The following is a 23,045-nucleotide window of genomic DNA, read 5'->3' on the forward strand; positions in this document are numbered from 1 at the left end:
TTCTAACAGCAAAGATGTTTAACAGAAATTGTCTAGAATATAAGGGATCTTATGAAAGAAAAGTAGTTTGGGGCTTTCAGTAGCATTTACCTGAGTCCTATGCATGTCCTGGAAAGGTACCTGCCCACTGGCCAATTCGCATGCTGTAATCCCAACACTGTAAATATCTGACTTTACATTATATCCATGTAAATCCTGTAGAACAATTAATTTGAAGTCCTTTAGTGAAAATAACTTAAAAAGTTAAATAAATGTGTTTTGAGAAAGGATGTTGAAAAATGGAAAAAACTCCTGAGAAATCAAGCTATACCTAAGTATGTGGTACAACCATTTTAAGACCCCTAACATAATAATTTTGACAAGAAAGAGGAAAAAAGTCTTGCAGTAGGCCATTCACCAATCCAAATCTAAGGGCACAATGGTCCTTTAGTCAAGCTCAGAAGACACTCAAGATGCACAGACAACCCAATACGAAGGCCACACCTGACCTGTCTCAGTAGTTCTGGGCTCAGCCACGGCTGCACTGATGTGCTGAACTGTGGGAAATCATACACAGCCCTATGCCTCTGTCCGTGCTTAACCAAACTATGCAGGTGGGACAGGCCAGAGAGGGTCACTAGGCCATCACCAGAAATGAGGATATGGCTGGCTTTAATACTCCTAGAACAAAAAGAAACAATCCTAAATACTAGGAAATTGGCCAATGAAGAATAAAAATCTGGTCAGAACAAATCCATGTATTCTCTTGGAAATTAAATACTCTTTATAAAATTACAAAATAGCACACTTATATGTAAGTGTGCTTATACAAACACATATATACACACATATATGTATACATACACATATGAAATGTTCGGGGAATTAAGGAATCCTTTTAAGGATTTAATACAGCATTAGAACAAGGGAAAATACAACTGACAGCCACATTTGGAAGGGATAATATTTTTTTCAAACTAGGAATGGAATCAAATTATTAATTTCACTATTTTAGGATACGGTTGCAAAATACCCAAAGAGAAGTCTAAAAAGTCAAGTAATATTTGAAGCATAAAGTTAGAATCTGAAGTTAAATGCAGGATTATTCAATAAAAGGCAGCCTCTCATGGTATGAACATCATTTACAAAGATATCCTCTATAAAAATTTCCTTTGTCAGATAAATTATACAAGAGCCTTGTTTTTCATCCAAAATACTCAATTCGGAAAGTAACAGAGTAGGATGGCCAACAGTCTGGTTAACTATAATAAAACCTTGATTAATTATAGTCTGTTAGAACTCCTCAGTTAACCAGAATGTTCCTAAAATTAAATAGTATGAAAAAAGCTTTAAAGAGATTGAAATGAACAGTAACAAAAATAAGCTTCTTTAAAAATAATTAAAAGGGAAAAAGTTCCAGTATGTCATAAAACAATATTGTTTTTAACATTCAGCCAATTACTTCTGCATCTATAGTTTAAAAATAAGTGATATTTAATATGATAATTTTAAGGTGCTACAAAATATTTAAGAAATCAAAGAAAGGTTTAGTTCCAACTTGTACATGATATAAATATGACACAGAGCTGAAAAGCAGATAAAGAAGCTCTTTATTTGCTTAAGAAAAATAAGAGACGACCAAGACCCCAGAGTTCCACAAGGCAGGTGCTCCCCCAGAACACTGAGCACAGCATCTGGCAAGGAGGATGTGGTCTGAACATTTTTAGTGAATGAACATAAAATGTAAACAATTACTGTACCTACTGGCCCGGTTCCTCCCTCAGTTTTCATTTATGAGTTTCCTATCTCTCTTAATACTCAACTGCTCCTTCCTAAAATGTCCTTAAATGACTTCTTCCACTTAAATCCTTTCGTTCTGTAAAATACAAATAAGTAAATACCTGTGAATACAGCCATTTTGATGCAGATAGCTCAACCCTCTCACTGCTCCAAAGAGAATGTTTCTTATTAAAGTTTCACTCATTCCTTCAGGAAAGTAAGTCTTCAAGAGTTGACTTGCCGAACCTGAAAGAAACACCTGAAATCTTTAATTGAACATTGAAAATGACCCTGCTTCTAACTATGTTTTACATGTTCTTTCAACCATAAACTCACACATACACACCTGTTATGTTTTAGAGTCTAACCACTATCCTATGATGCAAAGATAATTTTCCTTCAAGAATCTTCAAAAAGACCTTTCTAATGATACTCTGGAGATTAGAAAATTATCAATTTTCAGTATTACTGAGAAAATTGGGGATAGATTTATTTTTCAATCCACAGGCAATTCACAAAAGTTGTCCTAAAAAAATCAAAGCTCTAGAATCCATTCATTTATTTATTCAATACACTTATTGAACACTTTGTGTGAGGAACGGTATGAGCACCAAAATGAAAAATACATGATCCTGGCCTCAAGAACCTCAAGTCCAGTGAAATGAGACAGGTACACACACAGTTGTTTACCACATAGTAAAGTAAGTTTACAGTGAGAGAAACTGGGACAGAGATGGTGTGCACAGGTGAAGAAAGATTCTACCTGAAGACCTACAGTGGCTCTCAATTAATAGGCAGGAAACTGAAGGGAAGAAACAGTTAGTTCAAAGGCAAGGACTTCTTAGGGAAGCAGTACTAGTTTCACTGACGATCAGACCCATTCTGCTTTTTGCCAAAGACTAAAATTCAACATGAACCAGATATAGAAATTTATCATGAAATCTGGATTTGGCCACCAGATTTATAAATTAAAAGTAGTAACTCATAAATCTAAGATTCCACTCAGTATTATAGCTTCCAGGCTAAACTATGAGTTATTTTATCTGAGTTTTCTTACCATAAGCCATAAATGGAGAAATAACCCAAAGCCAGCTGCCAACAGTGAAAACAGTCCAATAAGTTGTAATATTGGGGTGCTGGAAAAAGTGGGATAGAATCACTGCTTTCTAGGATAAACACAAGAGACAAGACATTTAAAAACAACCTTTTTCCCCCCTTATGATGAAAATAACAGCAGAGGTAGCAGCTAACACTCAGCACAGCTTATTAGTACTAAGCACTGTTCTCGGTGCTGTCATCTCTTTAAATGTCACCACCACGACACGAAGTATGTCATATGATCATTCCTATTTTACAGGAGAGAAACAGGAAGTAAGAAACTTGGAAATAAGTCAGAAAGCTTGTTGAAAAGCACATAATCAATAAAAGGAGAGGAAGTGAGATGTGAACTTAGTCTGACTCCTAAGGTCGTACTTTTAATAACTATACTATGTTCTTGCTACAGAAACATTTAAAAATACATAAAACTATGAAGATAATCACTTCTAACACTAAATCACAGAGACAACCACTGTTAACATTTCATTGTAATTTCTTTAGGTTTTCTGTGCAATACACATGTGTACGTGTAAGTACTTTAAAAATGGGGACAATATCAAAACAATGTTTTCCCTCTTTATATCAAAAATTATTAGTGACAAAGAAAATGGTATTATAATATTCCCAAAATGGAATTCTGTTAAAATATATCAATTCAGAAGTTGATTTTACTTATTACTTAGCTGGATGAAAAGGAAACTGTTTGCTTTTGTTTTTTTCTATTTCCCTGTATGACTATTTGTGATTGGACTAGGAGGGTTGTAAATCTCCAGATCAGCATTTTGAATTTGACATTCATTTGAAAGAATTTACAGTAGTTACAAAAGTTTGAATATATTTGTTCTTTCATGGATCTGGCTTCCAAGTATTATTTCTAATTCTGTTATTGCATGTTTATTAGAAGAAAGAAATCTAACTTTCTCTAACAGAAAGAACTATAATTTGGGGTAAAAATTCTTACAGATGTAATCTTGTCAAATAGACATTAAATATATCATTTTTCTCATATTGTTACCTGTAAAGCTTTCAGGCGTTCATCAGTGCAGTTTTCCAGATTTGTAATTTTTACAGTCACCAGTGTTCCTGTGGGAGTATGACGGGCAAGATGGACAGTCGTCAAGTTGTCAAATCCTCTTCCTATAATCAGATGTAAAACTCATGTTAGCAACCAAAGAAGAAAAAACTTGATAATTTGGACATCATCAAAATTTAAACATTCTGCTCGTCAAGAAAACACTGTTAAGAAAATGAAAAGATAAAGCACTGACTGAAAGTATTGCTACTTATATCTGACAAGCCTTACACCCAGCATATATAAAAAATTCTTACAACTCTATAGGAATTCTTACAATTCTATACAACCCTATACTAAATTTAAAAATGCGCAGATTATATAGGCAATCCACAAAAGAAGATATAGGAATGTCTAATAAGTACCTGGAAAAATGCTCAAGATAGAGAAATGCAAATTAAAACCACAATGATATACCATTACATATCTATTATAATGGCTCAAATTGTGACTTGATAAACAAATTATGACAAATTCAAACACTGGAATATTATCCAGCAATCCCTGAACCACTGATGTGCTTTCTGTTTGTCACATAAATGGTATCATAAAGAATGCAGTCCTTCGTGTCTGGCTTTTTTCACTAAACATCATGTTTTTGAGACTATTCCATGTAGTTGTGTTTCAGTAGTTTCTTTTTATTGCTGAGTGGTAATCCACTGTATGGATACACCACAATTTATCCATTCACAAGTTGATAGATATTTGGGTTGTTTTTGAGGTTTGGTGACTATAAATAAAACTGCCAAAATATTCTTTATTAGGCATCTGTTTTCATTTCTCTTTGGCAAATATTTACAAATGGGAGGGCTGGGTCATGTATATTTAACCTTATAAGAAGTTGCCAAACTGGCTTTGAGAATGTCAGAACCATTTTTATTCCCACATCAACGTATGAGAGCTACAATATACTCACCAGCATTTGGTGTCATCAATTTTTAACATTTAAGACACCTGGAGTGACACCTATCAATAGAAGCCTAATAAATGTTAGCCCCTCCCTCTCTCCAGTCACCAAATTGTGCCATTTATCTTTGTTTTGTTTTTTTTAATAATTTTTATTTTGTTATATAGTCACCATACAGTACATCCCCAGTTTTTGATGCAATATTCCATCATTCATTATTTGCGTATAACACCCAGTGCACCATGCAATATGTGCCCTCCTTACTACCCATCACGAGCCTATCCCATTCCCCTACCCCCCTCCCGACTCTGAAGCCCTCAGTTTGTTTCCCAGAGTCCACAGAACTCTTGTGGTTCATTCCCCCTTCTGTTTACTGAAGTTAATCACAAATTCACCCCTTCTACTCCAGTGTCGGCATGACTGCCATAGTTCAAGTCCTGTCCTCTGTCGCTGGTCACATATAGTGACTTCCCCACCATGCCCTGCATTCTCAACCAAGGCATGGTTGAGAATTAGTGGGGAAACAATACTTCGAAAGCCTACACCCAGGTCCCATTCACCAGAAATTTTAAGTCAGTAGGCCGGTGATGGGATATAGACACTGTAATTTTTAAAGACTCAGGTGATATGAATGATCCTTTCAGTTGTAAATCACTGATCTACATCTTCCAGACTGCTGCCTGGAACTGCTGCCAGTTTTCCTTCTAAATTCAGCATTTTATCAATAGAAAGGTTCTACAGTGCAGCACCTCTCCAGTCAGAAAGGTTTGCTTTCAAATCACTAGCTATAGGGCTGTTACTTAAATTCTCAGAGCCTCAGTATCCTCGTCAGACAAATGGGTGTGGTAAAAGGCTGACGTGAAAAAGTACACATGAAATGTTGAGCACAGTGCCTGTTAGATGATATTATAACCACTGTCACCATTCCACAATGTATCTCAGACACAGAGAGGATAAATTCCAAACTTGTGCCTTAAATTCTTTGAGAAATGAAGTGGGTAAGTTGTGAGGGATGACAAGAGTCTGAACTTCTAAATACATCATATGAAATCTTTCACAATGTGTTACAAACCTCCCTTTCCAGATTTGTCTCCTACCACTGCCTACTCTCCCTCTGTTCCCTCTTGTAGGCAAAGATCATCTGTGGGGTAGCTCCCCTCTAACCATCTTTCCTCAGTCATCTACTGAAATTACCTTTTTTTTTTTTTCTTTTTACCTTTTTTAAATTGACACCATCTGAACGTCCTTTCTAATTTGGGGGCATTTTCCACCAGTGCTATTTAGAAATGTCAGATCCTTATTTTCTCTTGATCTCCTTGATACTGGCATGGGAAGGTCAATGACTTAAGTTTAGCCAAATGAAGGATGGAGTTAGTGACAAACAGAAGCAGAGGCCATCAGAACTCACTGCAGTGGGTTCCAATATCTAGGATGTAAGTACTCTAACAGGTAGTACGCTAAATAGGCTGTTTCCATGCCAAAGCCCTGACTCTGGTTCTAGTTACATAGATTTTCTTAGTTTCTTCCAAGTCTCTCCTCTCTCTAGAGAACAATTGTGTCAGTTAGCAATACTGTTCAAAAAATTCCTCTCTTAAGTCAGTCAGGATTGTTTTCTGTTGTAACAAAAACCCTGAGTAGAACATTTAGTAAACGTTTCCTCATTCTTCAGGATCCTGCTTGCTTCTGTAACCTTTCTTGACTCTCAGAGTAGTCAAGATGGATGGTCAGATGTTCCATCTTTTCTGTCCCCATAACAACACACCTCTACTACAGGACCCTCTAGTACATACACAGGACTATCTTATGTGTTCATCTTCCCAGAGAGAATATGGATTCCTCAAGTGTTTTACATGGTTTTATATGCCTAGCATCTAATATAGTATCTGCAGTGTTTAATAGATATTTCTGAATATTTACAACAAATGTTTCACATGTATACGGCTATTAATAGATCTGTCTGACACAATCAACATCTAGTTTTATGCCATAGGTGACAACAGAAAAAGACCTGCCTACAAAATAATCTTTCTGTCATCAATTTCATTTCTAACAATGAAGGGTCAACCCAGAATAATTACCTATTTCCACTTGGAGTTCATAGTGAGAAACGTTGGTGGAACAGATCACATCCTTGGCTCTAGTGGATGGAGGCAATTGGGAAAAGGCTGGCACATCAACCTGTATTATTTTAAAAAGATGAAAACAAAATAAACTTTTTTGGTCCCCCATTTTAGTTTCCTACCCTAATATAAAATACTGGTATTTTATTTCAAACACACAAGCGCTCATTAGGAAAGCACCAGAAGGTGGCTTAAGACACTGTTTCAAGATCTAAAAAGAATTTACAATTGCTAATAAGTGGTTAGTTAAAAAGCTATCAGCATGTAAAGGGGGAGAGGGTGGAAAAAGCAGATTTATAGGTAGCAAAGAATACTTTCTTGCACAATTTCCAGTAAGCATTTTTAGGAGTTGCTAGAAACAGCTATTAATTCCTCAGGGTATCTCATAAATACGTGAAGGGAAGAAATGCAAGGACCTGTGAGGAATATTCTATACTTTTGCTCTTGCTTCAAGTGGTTGCCAGTTGTATCTATTACACACATAAGTACCTGATCAGCTAGTGGAGGTGTTAACAAATCAAGGAAAAATTTCCACATTGCAGCCTATTAAAATTGCTGACATTTTTCACAAGATGAAATGAATCAGAAGGGAGACAAGAAAGAAAAACCTCAAGAGATGGGAGAATAGGGTACAGACTTCCTGAGTTAATGACCATGTCACTAAACGAGGTCTCATGGGGGTGCTTTAGGATCAGAGTCTTAGGCTTGTACCAGATCCCAGTCACAGTGAAATAACACACACACAGAAGAAAGACGAGGCCAACACCACTAGTGTCATATGATAGCCAAGAGGACCTCCCAAAAGACAGCCGTACAAAAGACACTTGGGAGGCTTCACAAGCACCAGCAGGTGGCAAGAATCTTGTTACTGCCTCCAAGGTAGACAGAAGGAAGAATGGGATTAGAAATGACATTACTGTGTAGTAGTTGTGCTGCTTTTTACATCCTTGATTCTACATGTTCCCTAAACTTTTAAAGGAGCAGAAAAAATACAAGCTCACAGTTAAAGAATAAAGGTAAATATTGTTCAAAAGGGGTGAAAGACTATAAAAAGAAATCCTATTACAATTGGAAATAATCCCAATAAAGAAAAGAAATCTAAATAAATAATTTCTTCAGAACAGGTAGTCTTCAAATTACCTCAGAATGAAAGAACACAAATAAGAGACAGAAAGAAGAACATATAACAGTTTTTTTTTTAATTTTAAAGTGATAACCTATAAGCCTGTCGGGAAGGCTAGAGCACTGAATGAACTGAAGTTTACAGTTCACTGTTAGAGAAAAATGGATTGGTTACCAGATGATGGACTGAAATCAAGCTAATCAACCTCTTCTTCACTTCCATCTATTCCATTAGGGAAATGGTTGTTGTTTTTTTGTTTTGTTTTGTTTTGTTTTGTATTGTTTTGTTTTAAAATAGGCTCCATGCCCAATATGGGGCTTAAACTCACAAACCTGAGATTAAGAGTCCAATGCTCTACCAACTGAGCCAGCCAGGCGCCCCAGGATAGTTTTCTTTAAAATAGAAGGGGCGGGGCACCTGTGTGGCTCAGTTGGTTGGGCATTTAACTCTTGGTTTTTTGCTCAAGTCATGATCTCAGTGTCGTGGGATCAAGCCCTGTGTCAGGCTCTGTGCTCAGTGCAGACAAAGTCTGCTTGGGATTCTTTTCCTCTTCCTCCCCCTCTGTTCCCCCCCCTACTTGTGCGCATGTGCATGCATGCTCTCTCTCCCCCAAATAAAATCTTTAAAAATAAAAAAATAAAATAGAAGGGACATATGTTGTAAATAAGTAGCTGAAGTCCAAAACAAAGTGTTTTAAATAGGTTCAAAGTTACCAGCCAAAGACAATTATATCTAGGATATTAGGTCTGCAGAAGTAGTAGTACTGAGAAGAAAAACCAGAATGAAAATAGTCAAATACTGACCCAATTTTCAAAAAAGGATGAAAACTACAAAGGCTTGATACACTTGTCCAGTAAAGTCTAAAATCAAATTAATAGATAGATGAGTTATGGACACTTAAGAAAACAACAAGGTAATCACAAGAAGACAGCAAAGGTTTACCAAGAGTGAATCATCCTAAACTAAGCTCATTTCTTTTTTTGATTTGATGACTAGATAATTAGCAAAAATCATGGCAGGGTCAGCCTTCCAGGGAAGATGGTGGAGTAGGAGGATCCTAAGCTCATCTCATACCACAGATACACCAACTACCCACATCAGTGTAAATAACCCAGAAAATAGCCTGAAGACCAGCAGAACAGATTCTCTACAGTTAATCATACAGAAGATACCACATCAAAAAAAATGGTAGGAAGGGTAGACGTGAGGTCTGGAACCAAAATGACCCACAAGACTGCAGGAGGGACAGACACTGCAAGCATGGAGAAGGGAGAGGAGCAGATCCCACACCAGGCAACACATTCACAGGGGACCTGCACTGGGAAGATGAATCCCCATAACATTTGATTGTGAAAACCAGAGGAGTTTCATGAGTTTTACAATCAGTGGGACTTAACACCTGGTAATTTAAAAGTCAGCTCTGGGCTCTGGGCTCAGCTCTGGGAAAGCCAGAGCACAACAAACAATCCTTCTAAGATAAAGCACTGAAGCAGTAGTTTGAAAAACACCTGGAGTATACAGGAGGAGATTTATTTTCTAATCTTAGAATACATACTTGGAGGGGCAGGAATCTTTAGATTTCCCCAAGAACAAAAGAGCTGGAAGGGAGCCATTTCCCTCCCCAATCCCCAACATAGAGACATACACACCTACACCTCCAGGAACACTCTCCAACTAGCTCATTAACAGCATGCCTGGCCCCCACATTCTCCTGCAGACCTGCCCTCAGAGGAATTCCATCCAAGGCAGAGTCACAGAATTGCACTGTGGAGGCAGTCTAGACAACAGCCAGTATCACTCCAAAGTGACTCTTACCACAGGAAGAGGGGAAGATAACCATACACACCAATCTGACCCTGACCCCAGCAGTAGGGGGGCAAACATCTGGTCTGACTGACTACAGGCCACCCACCCACCAATAAAAGCTTCTCAGGGGATAATACAGGGAGAGCACACTGCAATTGGGTGTGACCGTAGCACTGGCAAATGCTTGGTCTGACCCTTCTTAAGCTCAAGGCAGCCCCAAACTGGCCATTCACAACACTGGGACCAAAACCTGCCAACAACCAGCAGAAAGAACTATTGCAGATCACTGGACTGAAGGCAAACACTGCTCAGCCACATCAGGACACAAACAACACACATAGGAGACACCCCTGAAGCACTTGGTTCTAGTGCCGTGCAGGGCACTGCAGAACCTCTTTTTCAGAAGGCCACTTGCTACTTTTAAGAGAAGGAGAAGTAGCTGACTTTTCTAACACACAGAAACAGAGAAAGTTAGACAAAATGAGGAGTCAGAGGAATATGTCTCAAATGAAAACGGAGGACAAAATCACAGCAAAAGAGCTAAACAAAACAGAGATAATATGCCTGATACAGAATTTAAAGTAATGGTCATAAAGATACTCACGGGACTTGAGAAAAGAGTGGAGGATCTCTAGTGAGACCTCCAACAGAGATAGAAAATATAAACAAGAACTAAGCAGAGATGAGGAATACAATAATTCAAAACATACTAGAGGTAATAATTAGTAGACTAGACGAAGCAAAGACTGGATCAGTGACCTGTAAGAGTAATAAAAAACCATCAAGCCAACAGCAAAAAGATGAGAATAGATTAAGGGAACTCACCAACACCATCAAGCCCAGCAACATTTGCATTATGGAGATCCCAGAAAGAGCAGAAAAAGGGGCAGAAAATTTATTTGAAGAAGTAATAGCTGAAAACATCCTGAATCTGGGGAAGGAAATAGGAATCCAGATCTAGCAGGTACAGAGAGCCCCCAACAAAATCAATCCAAGAAGGTCCACACCAAAAACATAATAATTAAAATAGCAGGGGCGCCTGGGTGGCACAGCGGTTGGGCGTCTGCCTTCGGCTCAGGGCGTGATCCCGGCGTTGTGGGATCGAGCCCCACATCAGGCTCCTCCGCTATGAGCCTGCTTCTTCCTCTCCCACTCCCCTGCTTGTGTTCCCTCTCTCGCTGGCTGTCTCTATCTCTGTCGAATAAATAAATAAAATCTTTAAAAAATAATAATAATTAAAATAGCAAAAGGTAGTGATAAAAAGAGAATTTTAAAAGCAGCAAGAAAACAGTTACATACAAGGGAAATGTGGGGAGTGGTTCAGTTGGTTAAGCATCTGCCTTTGGCTCAGGTCATGATCCTGGAGTCCCAGGATGGAGCCCCAAATCAGGCTCTCGTCTCAGCGGGGATCTGCTTTTCCCTCTGCTCCTCCCCCCCCCACCTTGTGCTCTCCCTCTCTCTCTCAAATAAATAAATAAGATCTTTAAAAAGAGAGAGGAAAAAAAAAACTGCATAAGACCATCAACTGACTTTCTAGCAAAAACTTTGCAAGCCAGAAGAAAGTAGCATGATATATCCTAAGTGCTGAAGGAAAAAACCTGCAACCAAGAATACTCTATCCAGCAAGGCTATCATTCAGGATGGAAAAGACAAAAAGTTTCCCAAACAAAAGTTAAAGGAATTCATCAACACTAAACCAGCCTTACCAGAAATGTTAAAGGGGATCCTTTGAATGGCAAGGAAAGGCCATAAGCCAGGATTTAAAAAGTAGGAAGCACAAAAGCAGTAAAATTAAGTATAACTATAAAAATCAGTCAGGGGATTCACAAAATAAAAATATGTAAATTATGAGACTATATACATAAAAGGTGGGGCGGGAGTAAAATTTTAGTGCTTTTAGAAGGGTTCAAATTTAAGCTACCATCAACTTAATATAAACTGCTATATGCATTGGATGTTATATATAAACCTAACAGTAATGACAATTCAAAAACCTGTAATAAATATGCAGTAAGTAAACAAAGGAATCCAAGCATATAAAAAGAGCCATCAAACCACGAGAAAAGAGAGCAAGAGAAGGAAGGAAGAGAGAACTACAAAATCAACTGTGGAACAACAAAATGTCCATAACTGCATACCTCTAATTATTTTGAATGTAAATGGACTAAATGGTGCAATCAAAAGACATAGGGTGGACCGGAGAGTTATGCAGGGTCTCAGTTCTGGTAGAGGTAGTGATAGGTCTCATTTCATAAGCAGACCAGGGCACACCTAGTTGGAACTCACCACACTCAGGCCAAGGACCAAACACCACCCACAGCAGGGAAGAAGAGCCTCTACAGATGACCAGCCTGAAGGACAGAGCATCCAGAACACAACAGCAGAGTGCAGGCAGCACACACCAGAGATACTCCCAGAAGTGCCAGGCCCTGGGCACTACATGACCTCTCCTTCATATGACCGTTATTTTTAGGAGCAGGAGACATAAGTGGCTTTTCTAACACACTTAAGCAGGTGAAGACTTAGAATGAGAAGACAGAGGAATTAATCCCAAATGAAAGAACAAGCTAAGGCCATGGCCAGAGATCTAAGCAAAACTAATATAAGTAACATGGCTGACGGAAAATTTAAAGCAATGCTCACTTATAAGGATACTCACTAGGCTTGAGAAAAGAGTGGAAGACATGAGTGAGACCCTTACCACAGAGATAAAGGAGTTAGAAAAGAATCAATCAGGGATGAAGAGTGCAATAAACGAGTTTAGAAACATGCTTACTGCAATGAACACCAGGCTGGAAGAAGCAGAGGAACAAATTAATGACATAAAAGACAAAGTAATGGAAGGCAATTAAGGCAAACAAAAGAGAGAAAGAATTATGCAACATGAGAATAGACTTAGGGAACTCAGTGACTCCAGGAGTCCCAGAAGAGAGAAATTGGGGCAGAAAATTTATTTGAAGAAGTAAAGTTGAAAATGTCCCTAATCTGAGGAAGAAAACAGACATCCAGATCCAGGAAGCACAGAGAATTCCCATCAAAATCAACAAAAGGCAGTCAACACCAAGACATATTGTAATTAAATATGTAATTAAATATGTAATTAAACAAAATACAGTGATAAAGAAAAATCTTAAAAGCAGCAAGACCAAAGAAGTCAGTAACTCACAACAGAAAACCCATAAAGCTAGCAGGAAATTTTTCAACAGAAACTTTGCAAGCCAGAGGGAGTGGCAGGATATATTCAAAGTGCCGAATGGGAAAAATCTGCAGCCAAGAAATTCTATCCAGCAAGGCTATCATTCGGACTAGAAGGAGAGATAACGAGTTTCCCAGACAAAAGCAAAAAAAGGAGTTTGGGACCACTAAACCAGTGCTGCAATAAATATTAAAGGGGACTCTCTGAGTGCAAAGAGGAGACCAACAGTGACAGTATAAAGGTAGGAAACACAAAGCAATAAAAATGAATATTCTGTAAAAAATTAGTGAAGGAACCCACACAAGAAGATATAAAATAACATATACCCAAAATGTGAGAAGGAGAGAATGGGTTCAAACTTAAATGAGCATCAACTTAACATGCCAAAGAGGTTATAAATAAACCTAATGGTAACCATATATCAAAAACCACTAATAAACATGCAAAGAATAAAGAGAAAGAAATCAAAAAGTTAAAAATAGAGCTAACCTATAACCCAGCAATTGCACTACTGGGTATTTACCCCAAAGATACAGATGTAGTGCAGAGAAGGGCCATATGTACCCCAATGTTCATAGCAGCATTGCCCATAATAGCTAAATTGTGGAAGGAGCCGAGATGCCCTTTAAACAGACGAATGGATAAAGAAGATGTGGTCCATACATGCAATGGAATATTAGCCATCAGAAAGAACGATTACCAAACAGTTACAGCAACATGGACAGGGCTGGAGGAGATTATGCTAAGTGAAATAAGTCAAGCAGAGAAAGACAATTATCATATGGTTTCACTCATTTGTGGAACATAAGGAATAGCAGGGAGATCGGTAGGAGAAGGAAGGGAAGAATGAAGGGGGGTTAAACAGAAGGGGGAATGAACCACGAGAGACTATGGACTCTGGGAAACAAACTGAGGGTTTCAGAGGGGAGGGGTTGGGGGGATGGGCAGCCCAGTGATGGGTATTAAGGAGGGCACGTATTGCATGGAGCACTGGGTGTTATATACAAACAATGAATCACAGAACACTACATCAAAAACTAATGATGTACTGTATGGTGACTAACATAACAATAAATTAAAAAAACAAAAAGAAATCCAAATATATCACTACAGAAAATCAGCAAACATAAAAAAGACAAGGATCAGAGAAAAGCTCCAGAAACAACCACAAAACAAGTAATAAAATGCCAAAAATTCATATCTATCAATAATTATTTTGAATATAAATGGACAAAACACTCCACTCAAAAGACACAGGGTATCAAAATGGATAAAAATACAAGACCCATCTGTATGCTGCCTACAAAAGACTACTATTAAACCCAAAGTCACCTGCAGAATGAAAAGTGATGGGATGGAGAAACAATTATCAAGCAAATGAATGTCAAAAGAAAGCCAGAGTAGCAATACTTGTATCAGACATAAAAGACTTTAAAACAAAAACTATAAGAAGAGACAAAGAAGGACACTACATAATAATAAAGGGGGATACTCCAACAAAAAGATAAAACAATTGTAAATATTTATGCAAACAAGGGAGTACCCAAATACATAAAACAGTTGATAATATAAAGAAATTAACTGACAATAATACAATAATAGTAGAGAACTTTAACACCCCACTTACATCAATGGACAGATCATCTAAACAGAAAAGCAACAAGGAAACTGGCTTTAAATGACACGATGGACCAGATGGACCAGATGCACTGAACAGATATATTTAAAATATTCCATCCTAAACAGAATACACATTCTTTTCAAGTACACATGAAACATTCTCCAGAATAGATCACATATTAGACCACAAAACAGGCCTCTATAAATACAAGAAGATCAAAGTCACATCACTGATCTTTTTCTAACCACAACACTATGAAACTATAAGTCAAGCAAAAGAAAGTATCTGGAAAGAACACAAATACATGGAGATTAATTAACATGCTACTAAACAATGAATGGATCAATAAAGAAATCAAAGAGGAAATTAAAAAAATACATGGAGACAAATGAAAATGATAACACAGTGGTTGAAAATCTTGGGGATGCAGCAACAGCAGTCTAAGAGGGAAGTTTATAGCAATACAGGCCGACCTCAAGAAGCAAGAAAAATGTCAAATAACCTAACCTTACACCTAAAGGAGCTAGAAAAAGAAGAACAAACAAAACCCAAATCCAGCAGAAGGAAGGAAATAATAAAGATTAGAGCAGAAATAAATTATATAAAAACTAAAAAAAATAATAGAACAGGGGCGCCTGGGTGGCACAGTCGTTAAGCATCTGCCTTCGGCTCAGGGTGTGATCCCAGCGTTCTGGGATCGAGCCCCACATCAGGCTTCTCTGCTAGGAGCCTGCTTCGTCCTCTCCCACTCCCCCTGCTTGTGTTCCCTCTCTCACTGGCTGTCTCTGTCAAATTAATAAATAAAATCTTTAAAAAAAAATAATAGAACAGATCAACAAAACCAGGAGCTGGTTCTATGAAAAGTCAACAAAATTGATAAACCTCTAGCCAGATTTATCAAAAAGAGAAAGGACCCAAATAAAAAATCACAAATGAGAGAGGAGAAATGATAACCAACACCACAGAAATACAATTAGAGGAAATATGAAAAACTACATGCCAAAAAAACTGAACAACCTGTAAGAAATGGATACATTTCTAGAAACATATAAGCTACCAAAAGAGAACCAAGAAGAAATGGAAAATTTGAACAAATTACCAGCAAAAAAATTGAATCAGTTATCAAAAAACTCTCAAAAACAAAAATGTAGGAACAGATGGATTCACAGATGAATTCTACCAAACTTTTAAAGAAGAGTTTATAACTATTCCTCTCAAACTATTCCAAAAAAAGAAGAGCAAGGAAAGCTTCCAATTCATTCTATGAGGTCAGCATTACTCTGATACCAAAACCAGCTAAAGACACCACAAAAAAAAGAGAATTACAGGCCAATATATCTGATGAACACTGATGCAAAAATCCTCAACAAATAACGGAATCCAACAATATATTTTAAAAAATCATTTACCATAATCAAAGTGGAATTTATTCCTGGGATGCAAGGATGGTTCAATATTCACAAAGAAATCAATGTGATGCATCACATTAATAAAAGAAAGGATAAAAACCATATGATCATTTCAATAGATACAGAAAAGCATTTGACAAGGTACAACATCCATTCATGATAAAAAAAAAAAAAAAACCTTAACAAAGTAGGCATAGAGGAAACATACCTCAACATAATAAAGGCCATAGTAAAGACCCATGGTTAATATCACCCTCAATGGGGAAAAACAGAGATTTTCCTGTGTGGTCAGGAAACAGGGATGTCCACTCTCAGCACTTTTATTCATCATGATATTGGAAGTCCTAGCCACAGCAATCAGACAAGACAAAAGAAATAAAAGGCATCCAAATCAGTAAGAAAGAAGTAAAACTTTCACTATTTGAAGATGACATGATACTATATATAGGAAACACAAAAGACTCCACCAAAAAACTGGTAGAACTGATAACGAAATCCTTAAAGTTTCAGGATACAAAATCAACACACAGAAATCTGTTGCATTTCTATATACCAATAATGAAGCAGCAGAAAGAGAAATTAAGGCATCAATCCATTTATAATTGCGCCAAAAATAATAAGATACCTAGGAATAAACCTAACCAAAGAGGTAAAAGACCTGTACTCTGAAAACTATAAAATGCTGATGAAAGATATTGAAGATGACACAAAGAAATCAAAAGACATTCCATGATTATGGATTGGAAGAACAAATATTGTTAAAATGTCTGTACTATCCAAAGGAATCTACATATTTAATGTAATCCCTATCAAAATATCAACACCATTCTTCACAAAACTAGAACAATCCTCAAATTTGCATGAAACCACAAAGGACCCCAAATACCCAAAGCAATCTTGATCAAGAAAAGCAAAGCTGGAGGCATCACAATTCCGGACTTCAAGTTATTTTACAAAGCTGTAGGGATCAAGACAACATGGTACTGGCACAAAAACAGACACACAGATCAATAGAACAGAACAGAAAACCCAGACATGACCCCACAAATATATAATCAATTAATCTTTGACAAAGCAGGAAAGAATATCCAATGAGAAAAATACTGTCTCTTCAACAAATGGCATTGGAAAAAAAAAACAGCAGCATACAAAACAATGAAATGGGACGACTTTCTTACACCATACACAAAAATAAATTCAAAATGGATTAAAGAGCTAAATGTGAGACCTGAAACCATAAAAATCCTAGAAGAGAACACACACGGTAACTTCTTTGACATCGGCCGTACAACCTCTTTCTAGGTATGTCTCCTGAGCAAGGGAAACAAAAGCAAAAATATACTATTGGGACTACATCAAAGTTTCTGTACAGTGAAGGAAACAATCAACAAAATTAAAAGGCAATCTAAAGGAAGGGGAGAAGGTATTTGCAAATGACATATCTGATAAAGGGTTAGTATCCAAAATATATAAAGAACTTATACAACCCAACACCTAAAAAACAAATAATCTAATTTAAAAATGGGCAGAAGACATGAACAGATATTTTTCTAAAGAAAACATACATATGACCAACAGACGATTGAAAAGATGTCCATCATCACTCATCATCAGGGAAATGCAAATCAAAACTACAATGAGACATCACCTCACACCTGTCAGAATGGCTAAAATCAACACAAGAAACAACAGGTATTGGGGAGGATGTGGAGAAAAAGGAACCCTCTTACACTGGTGGGAATACAAACTGGGACAACCACTCTGGAAAACAGTATGGCGGTTTCTCAAAAAGTTAAAAATAGAACTACCCTACAACCCAGCAATTGCATCACTAGGTATTTACCCAAAGGACACAAAAAAACTAATTCAAAGGGATACATGCACCCCAATGTTTACAGCAGCATTATCAACAAGAGCCAAATTATGTAAACAACCCAAGTGTCCGTTTACTGATGAATGGATAAAGAAGATGTATGTGTGTGTATACACACACACACACACACACACACACACAATGGAATGTTATTCAGCCATAAAAAAGAATGAAATCTTGACATTTGCAGTGATATGGACGGAGCTACAGAGTATTATGCTAAGTGAAATAAGTCAGTGAAAGAAAGACAAATACTGTATGATTTCACTCATATGTGTAATTTAAGAAACAAAACAAGTAAAGGGAAAAACAGAGAGAGAGAGGCAAATCAAGAAACAGACTCTTAACTACAGAGAACAGACTGATGGTTACCAGAAGGGAGGTGGGTGGGAGGATTACTTTAATAGGTGGTGGGGATTAAGGCGTGTACTAGTTGTGATGAGTTGTTGAATCACTATATTGTACACCTGAAGCTAATATTACACTATATGTTAACTAACTTGAGTTTAAATAAAAAAAGAAAAAAAGAAATAGGGTGACTGAATGGATAAAAAATCAAGACCCATCCTAATGCTTCCTATAAGAGACTTATTTCAGAACTAAAGACATGCATATTGGAAGTGAAGGGATGGGAAAATATCATGCAAACAGAAGTGAAAAGAAAGCTGGTGTAGCAATACTTATATTAAACAAAACAGACATTAAAACAAAAAGTGTAACAAGACACAAAGGACACTACATAATAATACAGGAAACAATCCAACATGAAGATATACAATTGTAAATATTTATGCACCCAACATGGGAATACTCAAGTACATAAGGCAACTATTAACAAACACAAAGAAAAAAATCAATAGTACTACAATAATAGTAGAGAATTCTAACACCCCACTTTCTTCAATACATAGAATATCCAAGCAGAAAATCAACATGGAAAAACTGACTTTGTTTTTATTTATTTTACTTTATTTTTTTATTTTGTTTTTTTGGAGCGGTGGGAGAGGCAGAAGGAAAGAGAGACAGAAAATGTTAAGCAGGCTCCACACCCAGCATGGAGCCTGATGCGGGCTCTGAGATCACGACCTAAGCTGAAATCAAGAGTCAGATGCTTAACCAACTGAGCTACCCAGGTGCCCCAAGAGTGACGCTGAATGACACATTGGACCAGATGTTTCTAACAGATATATTCAAAACATTCCATCCTAACACAGCAGAATACACATTCTTTTCAAGTGCACATGGAACATTCTCCAGAACAGATCACATTCTAGGCCACAAAACATGCCTCAACAAATTCGAAAAGACTGAAATCATATCATGCATCTTTCTGACCACAACACTATGAAACTAGAAATCAACCACAAGAAAAAATCTGATAAGAAACAAATACATGGAGGTTAATTAGCATGCTACTAAGCAATGGATGAGTCAACAAAGAAATCAAAGAGGAAATGAAAATACACATGGAGACAAATGAAAATACAATGGTCCAAAATCTTTGGGATGCAGCAAAAGCTGCTCAAAGAGGGAAGAATACAGCAATACAGGCTGACCTTAAGCAGCAAGAAAAATCTCCAATACACAACCTAAACTTACACCTAAAAGAGCTAGAAAAAGAAGAACACACAAAACCCAAAGCCAATAGAAGGAAGGAAATAATAAATAAGAGAAGAAATAAATAGAAACTAAAGAAACAATAGAACAGATCAATGAAACCAGGGACTGGTTCTTTGAAAAGATCAACAAAATTGATAAAGCTTTAGCCAGACTCAAAAGAAAAAGAGAAATACCAAGCAAAACCACAGAAATACAATTATAAGAGGATATTATGAAAAATTATATGCCAACAAATTGAACAACCTATAAGAAATGGATAAATTCCTCAAATCAAATAAATTACCAAAACTGAATCAGGAAGAAATAGAAAATTTGAACAGACCAATTACCAGCAATGAAATTGAATCAGTAGTCAAAAAAAACTCCCAACAAACAAAAGGCTAGGACCAGAAGGCTTCACAGGTGAATTCTACCAAACATTTAAAGAAGAGTTAATACTGATTCTCTCAAACTATTCCAAAAAAGAAAAAAAAAAAAAAAAGAGCAAGGAAAGCTTCCAAATTAATTCTAGGAGGCCAGCATTACCCTGATAGCAAAACCATACAAAGACACCACAAAAAGAGAACTATAGGCCAGGACCTCTGATGATCTTTGGATGCAAGAGGCAAAAAATCAACAAAATATCAGCAAATGGCATTCAACAATACCTTAAAAAAATCATTCACTATGATCAAGTGGGATTTATTCCTGGGATGCAAGGGTTGTTCAGTATTCACAAATCAATCATGTGATACATTGCATCAATAAGAGCAAGGATAGAAACCATATGATCACTTCAATAGATGCAGAAAAGCATTTGACAAGTACAACATCCTTTCATGATAAAAACCCTCAACAAAGTAGGTTTAGAGAAACATACCTCAACATAATAAAAGCTGTATATTAAAAATCCACACCTAACATCATACTCAATGGTGACAAATTGGGAACGTTTCCTATAAGATCAGGAGCAAGATAAGGATGTCCATTTCCACCATTTTATTCAACATAGTATTGGAAGTCCTAGCCACAGCAATCAGACAACAAAAAGAAATAAAAGGTATCCAAATTGGTAAGGAAAAAGATAAACTTTCACTATTTGTTGATGACATGATACTACATACAGAAAACCCTATCAACTCCACCAAAAAACCACTAGAACTGATAAAGGAATTCAAAAAACTCACAGAATATAAAATGAATATACAAAAATCTGTTGCATTTCTATACATTAATAATAACAGCAGAAACAGACATTTTTTAAAAACAGCACTTAAAATTGCACCAAAAAGAACCAAATACCTAGAAATAAAGAGGTGAAAGACCTGTACTCGGAAAACTATAAAACACTGATGACAGAAATTGAAGATAACACAAACAAATGGAAACATATTCCATGTTCATGGACTGGGAGAACCAATATTGTGAAAATATCCATACCACTCAAAGGAATCTACAGATTTAATGCAGTTCCTATCAAAATTCTAATAACATTTTTCATAAATGTAGAACAAATATCCTAACATCTGTATGGAAACACAAAAGACCTCAAATAGTCAAAGTCATCTTGAAAAAGAAAAAACGGACGTATCACGATCTCAGATATTCAGATACACTACAAAGCTGTAGTAATCAAAACAGTATGGTACTAGTATAAAAACAGATATGTAGGTCAATGAAACAGAATAGAGCCCAGAAATAAAGTCATAATTATATGCTCATGAAAAAGGATGAGAATCTATGAGAAAGAATGCAAGAATATGCAATGGGAAAAAGTCTCCTCAACAGTGTTGGGAAATTGGACAGCTACATGCAAAAAATGAAACTGGACCACTTTCTTATACCATACACAAAAACAAACTCAAAACGGATTAAGAACTTAAATGTGAGACTTGAAACCAAAAAAAATCCTAGAAGTGAGCACAGGTAGTAATTTCCCTGACATCAGCCATAGCAACATTTTTCTAGGTATGTCTCCTGAGGCAAGGGAAACAAAAACAAAAATAAATTATAGAGACTACATCCAAATAAAAAGCTTCTGCATGGCAAAGGAAATAATCAACAAAATAAAAAAGCAAATTACTGAATGGGAAAATAAATTTATAAAAAATATATCTGTTAAGGGGCTAATATCCAAAAATATAAAGAACTTATATAACTAAACAACCAAAAAACAAATAATCTAATTAAAAAATGGGCAGAAGACATGAACAGACATTTCTCCAAAGAGGACATAAGATGGGCAACAGACACATGAAAAGATGTTCAACATTACTAATCATCAGGGCACTGCAAGTCAAAACCACAATGAGGTATTACCTTGTACTTGTCAGAATGGCTAAAATAAAAAAACACAAGAAATGATAAGTGTTGGCAAAGTTGTGGAAAAAGGAACCTTCTTGCACTCTTGGTACGAATGCAAACTGTACAGCCACTGTGGAAAACGGTATGGAGGTTTCTCAAAAAATTACCAAAGAATTACCATATGATCCAGTAATTCCACTACTGAGTATCTACCCAAGAATATGAAAACATTTATGAAGGAAGGAATAAGATGGCAGAGGAGTAGGGGACCCTTTCTTCAGCTGGTCCCCTGAATCGAGCTGGATATCTACCAGACCATCCTGAACACCCACGAAATCAGCATGAGATGCAGGAAGATACATCTGGATCTCTACAAATGAACATCTCTAGCGCTAAAGTACGAAGCGGGGAGCCGTGAATCCGTGCACAGATATCAGAAGACAAACAGAAGGGGGAGGGAGCCGCCGCGCTCGGGTGCCGGGAAGCAGTAGCCACCTGCACTGGGGAGCCAGCAGGACTCATGGACTGGCACTCTGGAGAAAGCAGAATGAGACCGTGAGCCCAGGAACGCAGGCGCGACAAGACAGAAAACCGGAGATCCGGAGCGCTCACTGGAACCAGACTGAAACTAGGAGCTCAGGAGCGGGCGCAGGCACCTGGGGCAGCTGGCGGTGTTAGAAGCACAAAGGACAGAGACATTCCAGCCCTGGAAGCGAGGGCTGGGAGAGTGGCCGTGGGGCGCACATCCCGGGATGCTGCGGGGTTTTTAGCAGCACTGACAGAAACAGAGTTAGAGTGGCCAGGAGAGCTCAGTGGAGAGCGGACTGTAATCTCTCTGTTCTGAGACAGACGCTGCTCTGACTCTCAGAAGAGGCACAGAAAACCGCCAGGGAAAGCCGCCAGAGAACAAAAGCCTGGAAATACCGGTTCACATTGTGCCATCCCTGTCCCCTTCGCAGGGGACGGGGCAACTCTACCCAAACAGGCTTACCTGAGTATCAGCCCAACAGGCCCCTCCCCCAGAAGGCAGGCTGAAAAATCAAGAAGCCCACATCCCTAAGGTCCCTATAAAACAAGTGCACACTGCCTGGGTCCTGGTCAATAATTTGGGCTCTGGGCATCCCCACAACCTCTCCTCATCAGAATGACGAGGAGGAGA

General features: G+C 37.4%; 1 protein-coding gene across 4 annotated transcripts in view; it reads right to left on the reverse strand.

The window, feature by feature from the left end:
• STRADB (STE20 related adaptor beta) overlaps positions 1 to 23,045 on the reverse strand; it is a 43,397-nt gene that overhangs the window by 2,187 nt on the left and 18,165 nt on the right. For all 4 annotated transcript variants that reach the window (XM_040641930.1, XM_040641935.1, XM_040641933.1 and 1 more), the window contains exons 4-9: positions 6,914 to 7,013; positions 3,872 to 3,993; positions 2,816 to 2,924; positions 1,881 to 2,004; positions 489 to 660; positions 91 to 195 (exon numbers count right to left, since the gene is read on the reverse strand). In XM_040641930.1, coding sequence (XP_040497864.1) covers positions 91 to 195; positions 489 to 660; positions 1,881 to 2,004; positions 2,816 to 2,924; positions 3,872 to 3,993; positions 6,914 to 7,013 — 732 coding nt within the window. The remainder of the gene's footprint in view (positions 1 to 90; positions 196 to 488; positions 661 to 1,880; positions 2,005 to 2,815; positions 2,925 to 3,871; positions 3,994 to 6,913; positions 7,014 to 23,045) is intronic.

This window comes from Ursus maritimus, unplaced genomic scaffold, assembly GCF_017311325.1.
Source record: "Ursus maritimus isolate PB19 unplaced genomic scaffold, ASM1731132v1 scaffold_1, whole genome shotgun sequence".
In the NCBI taxonomy this organism is placed as follows: Eukaryota; Metazoa; Chordata; class Mammalia; order Carnivora; family Ursidae; genus Ursus; species Ursus maritimus.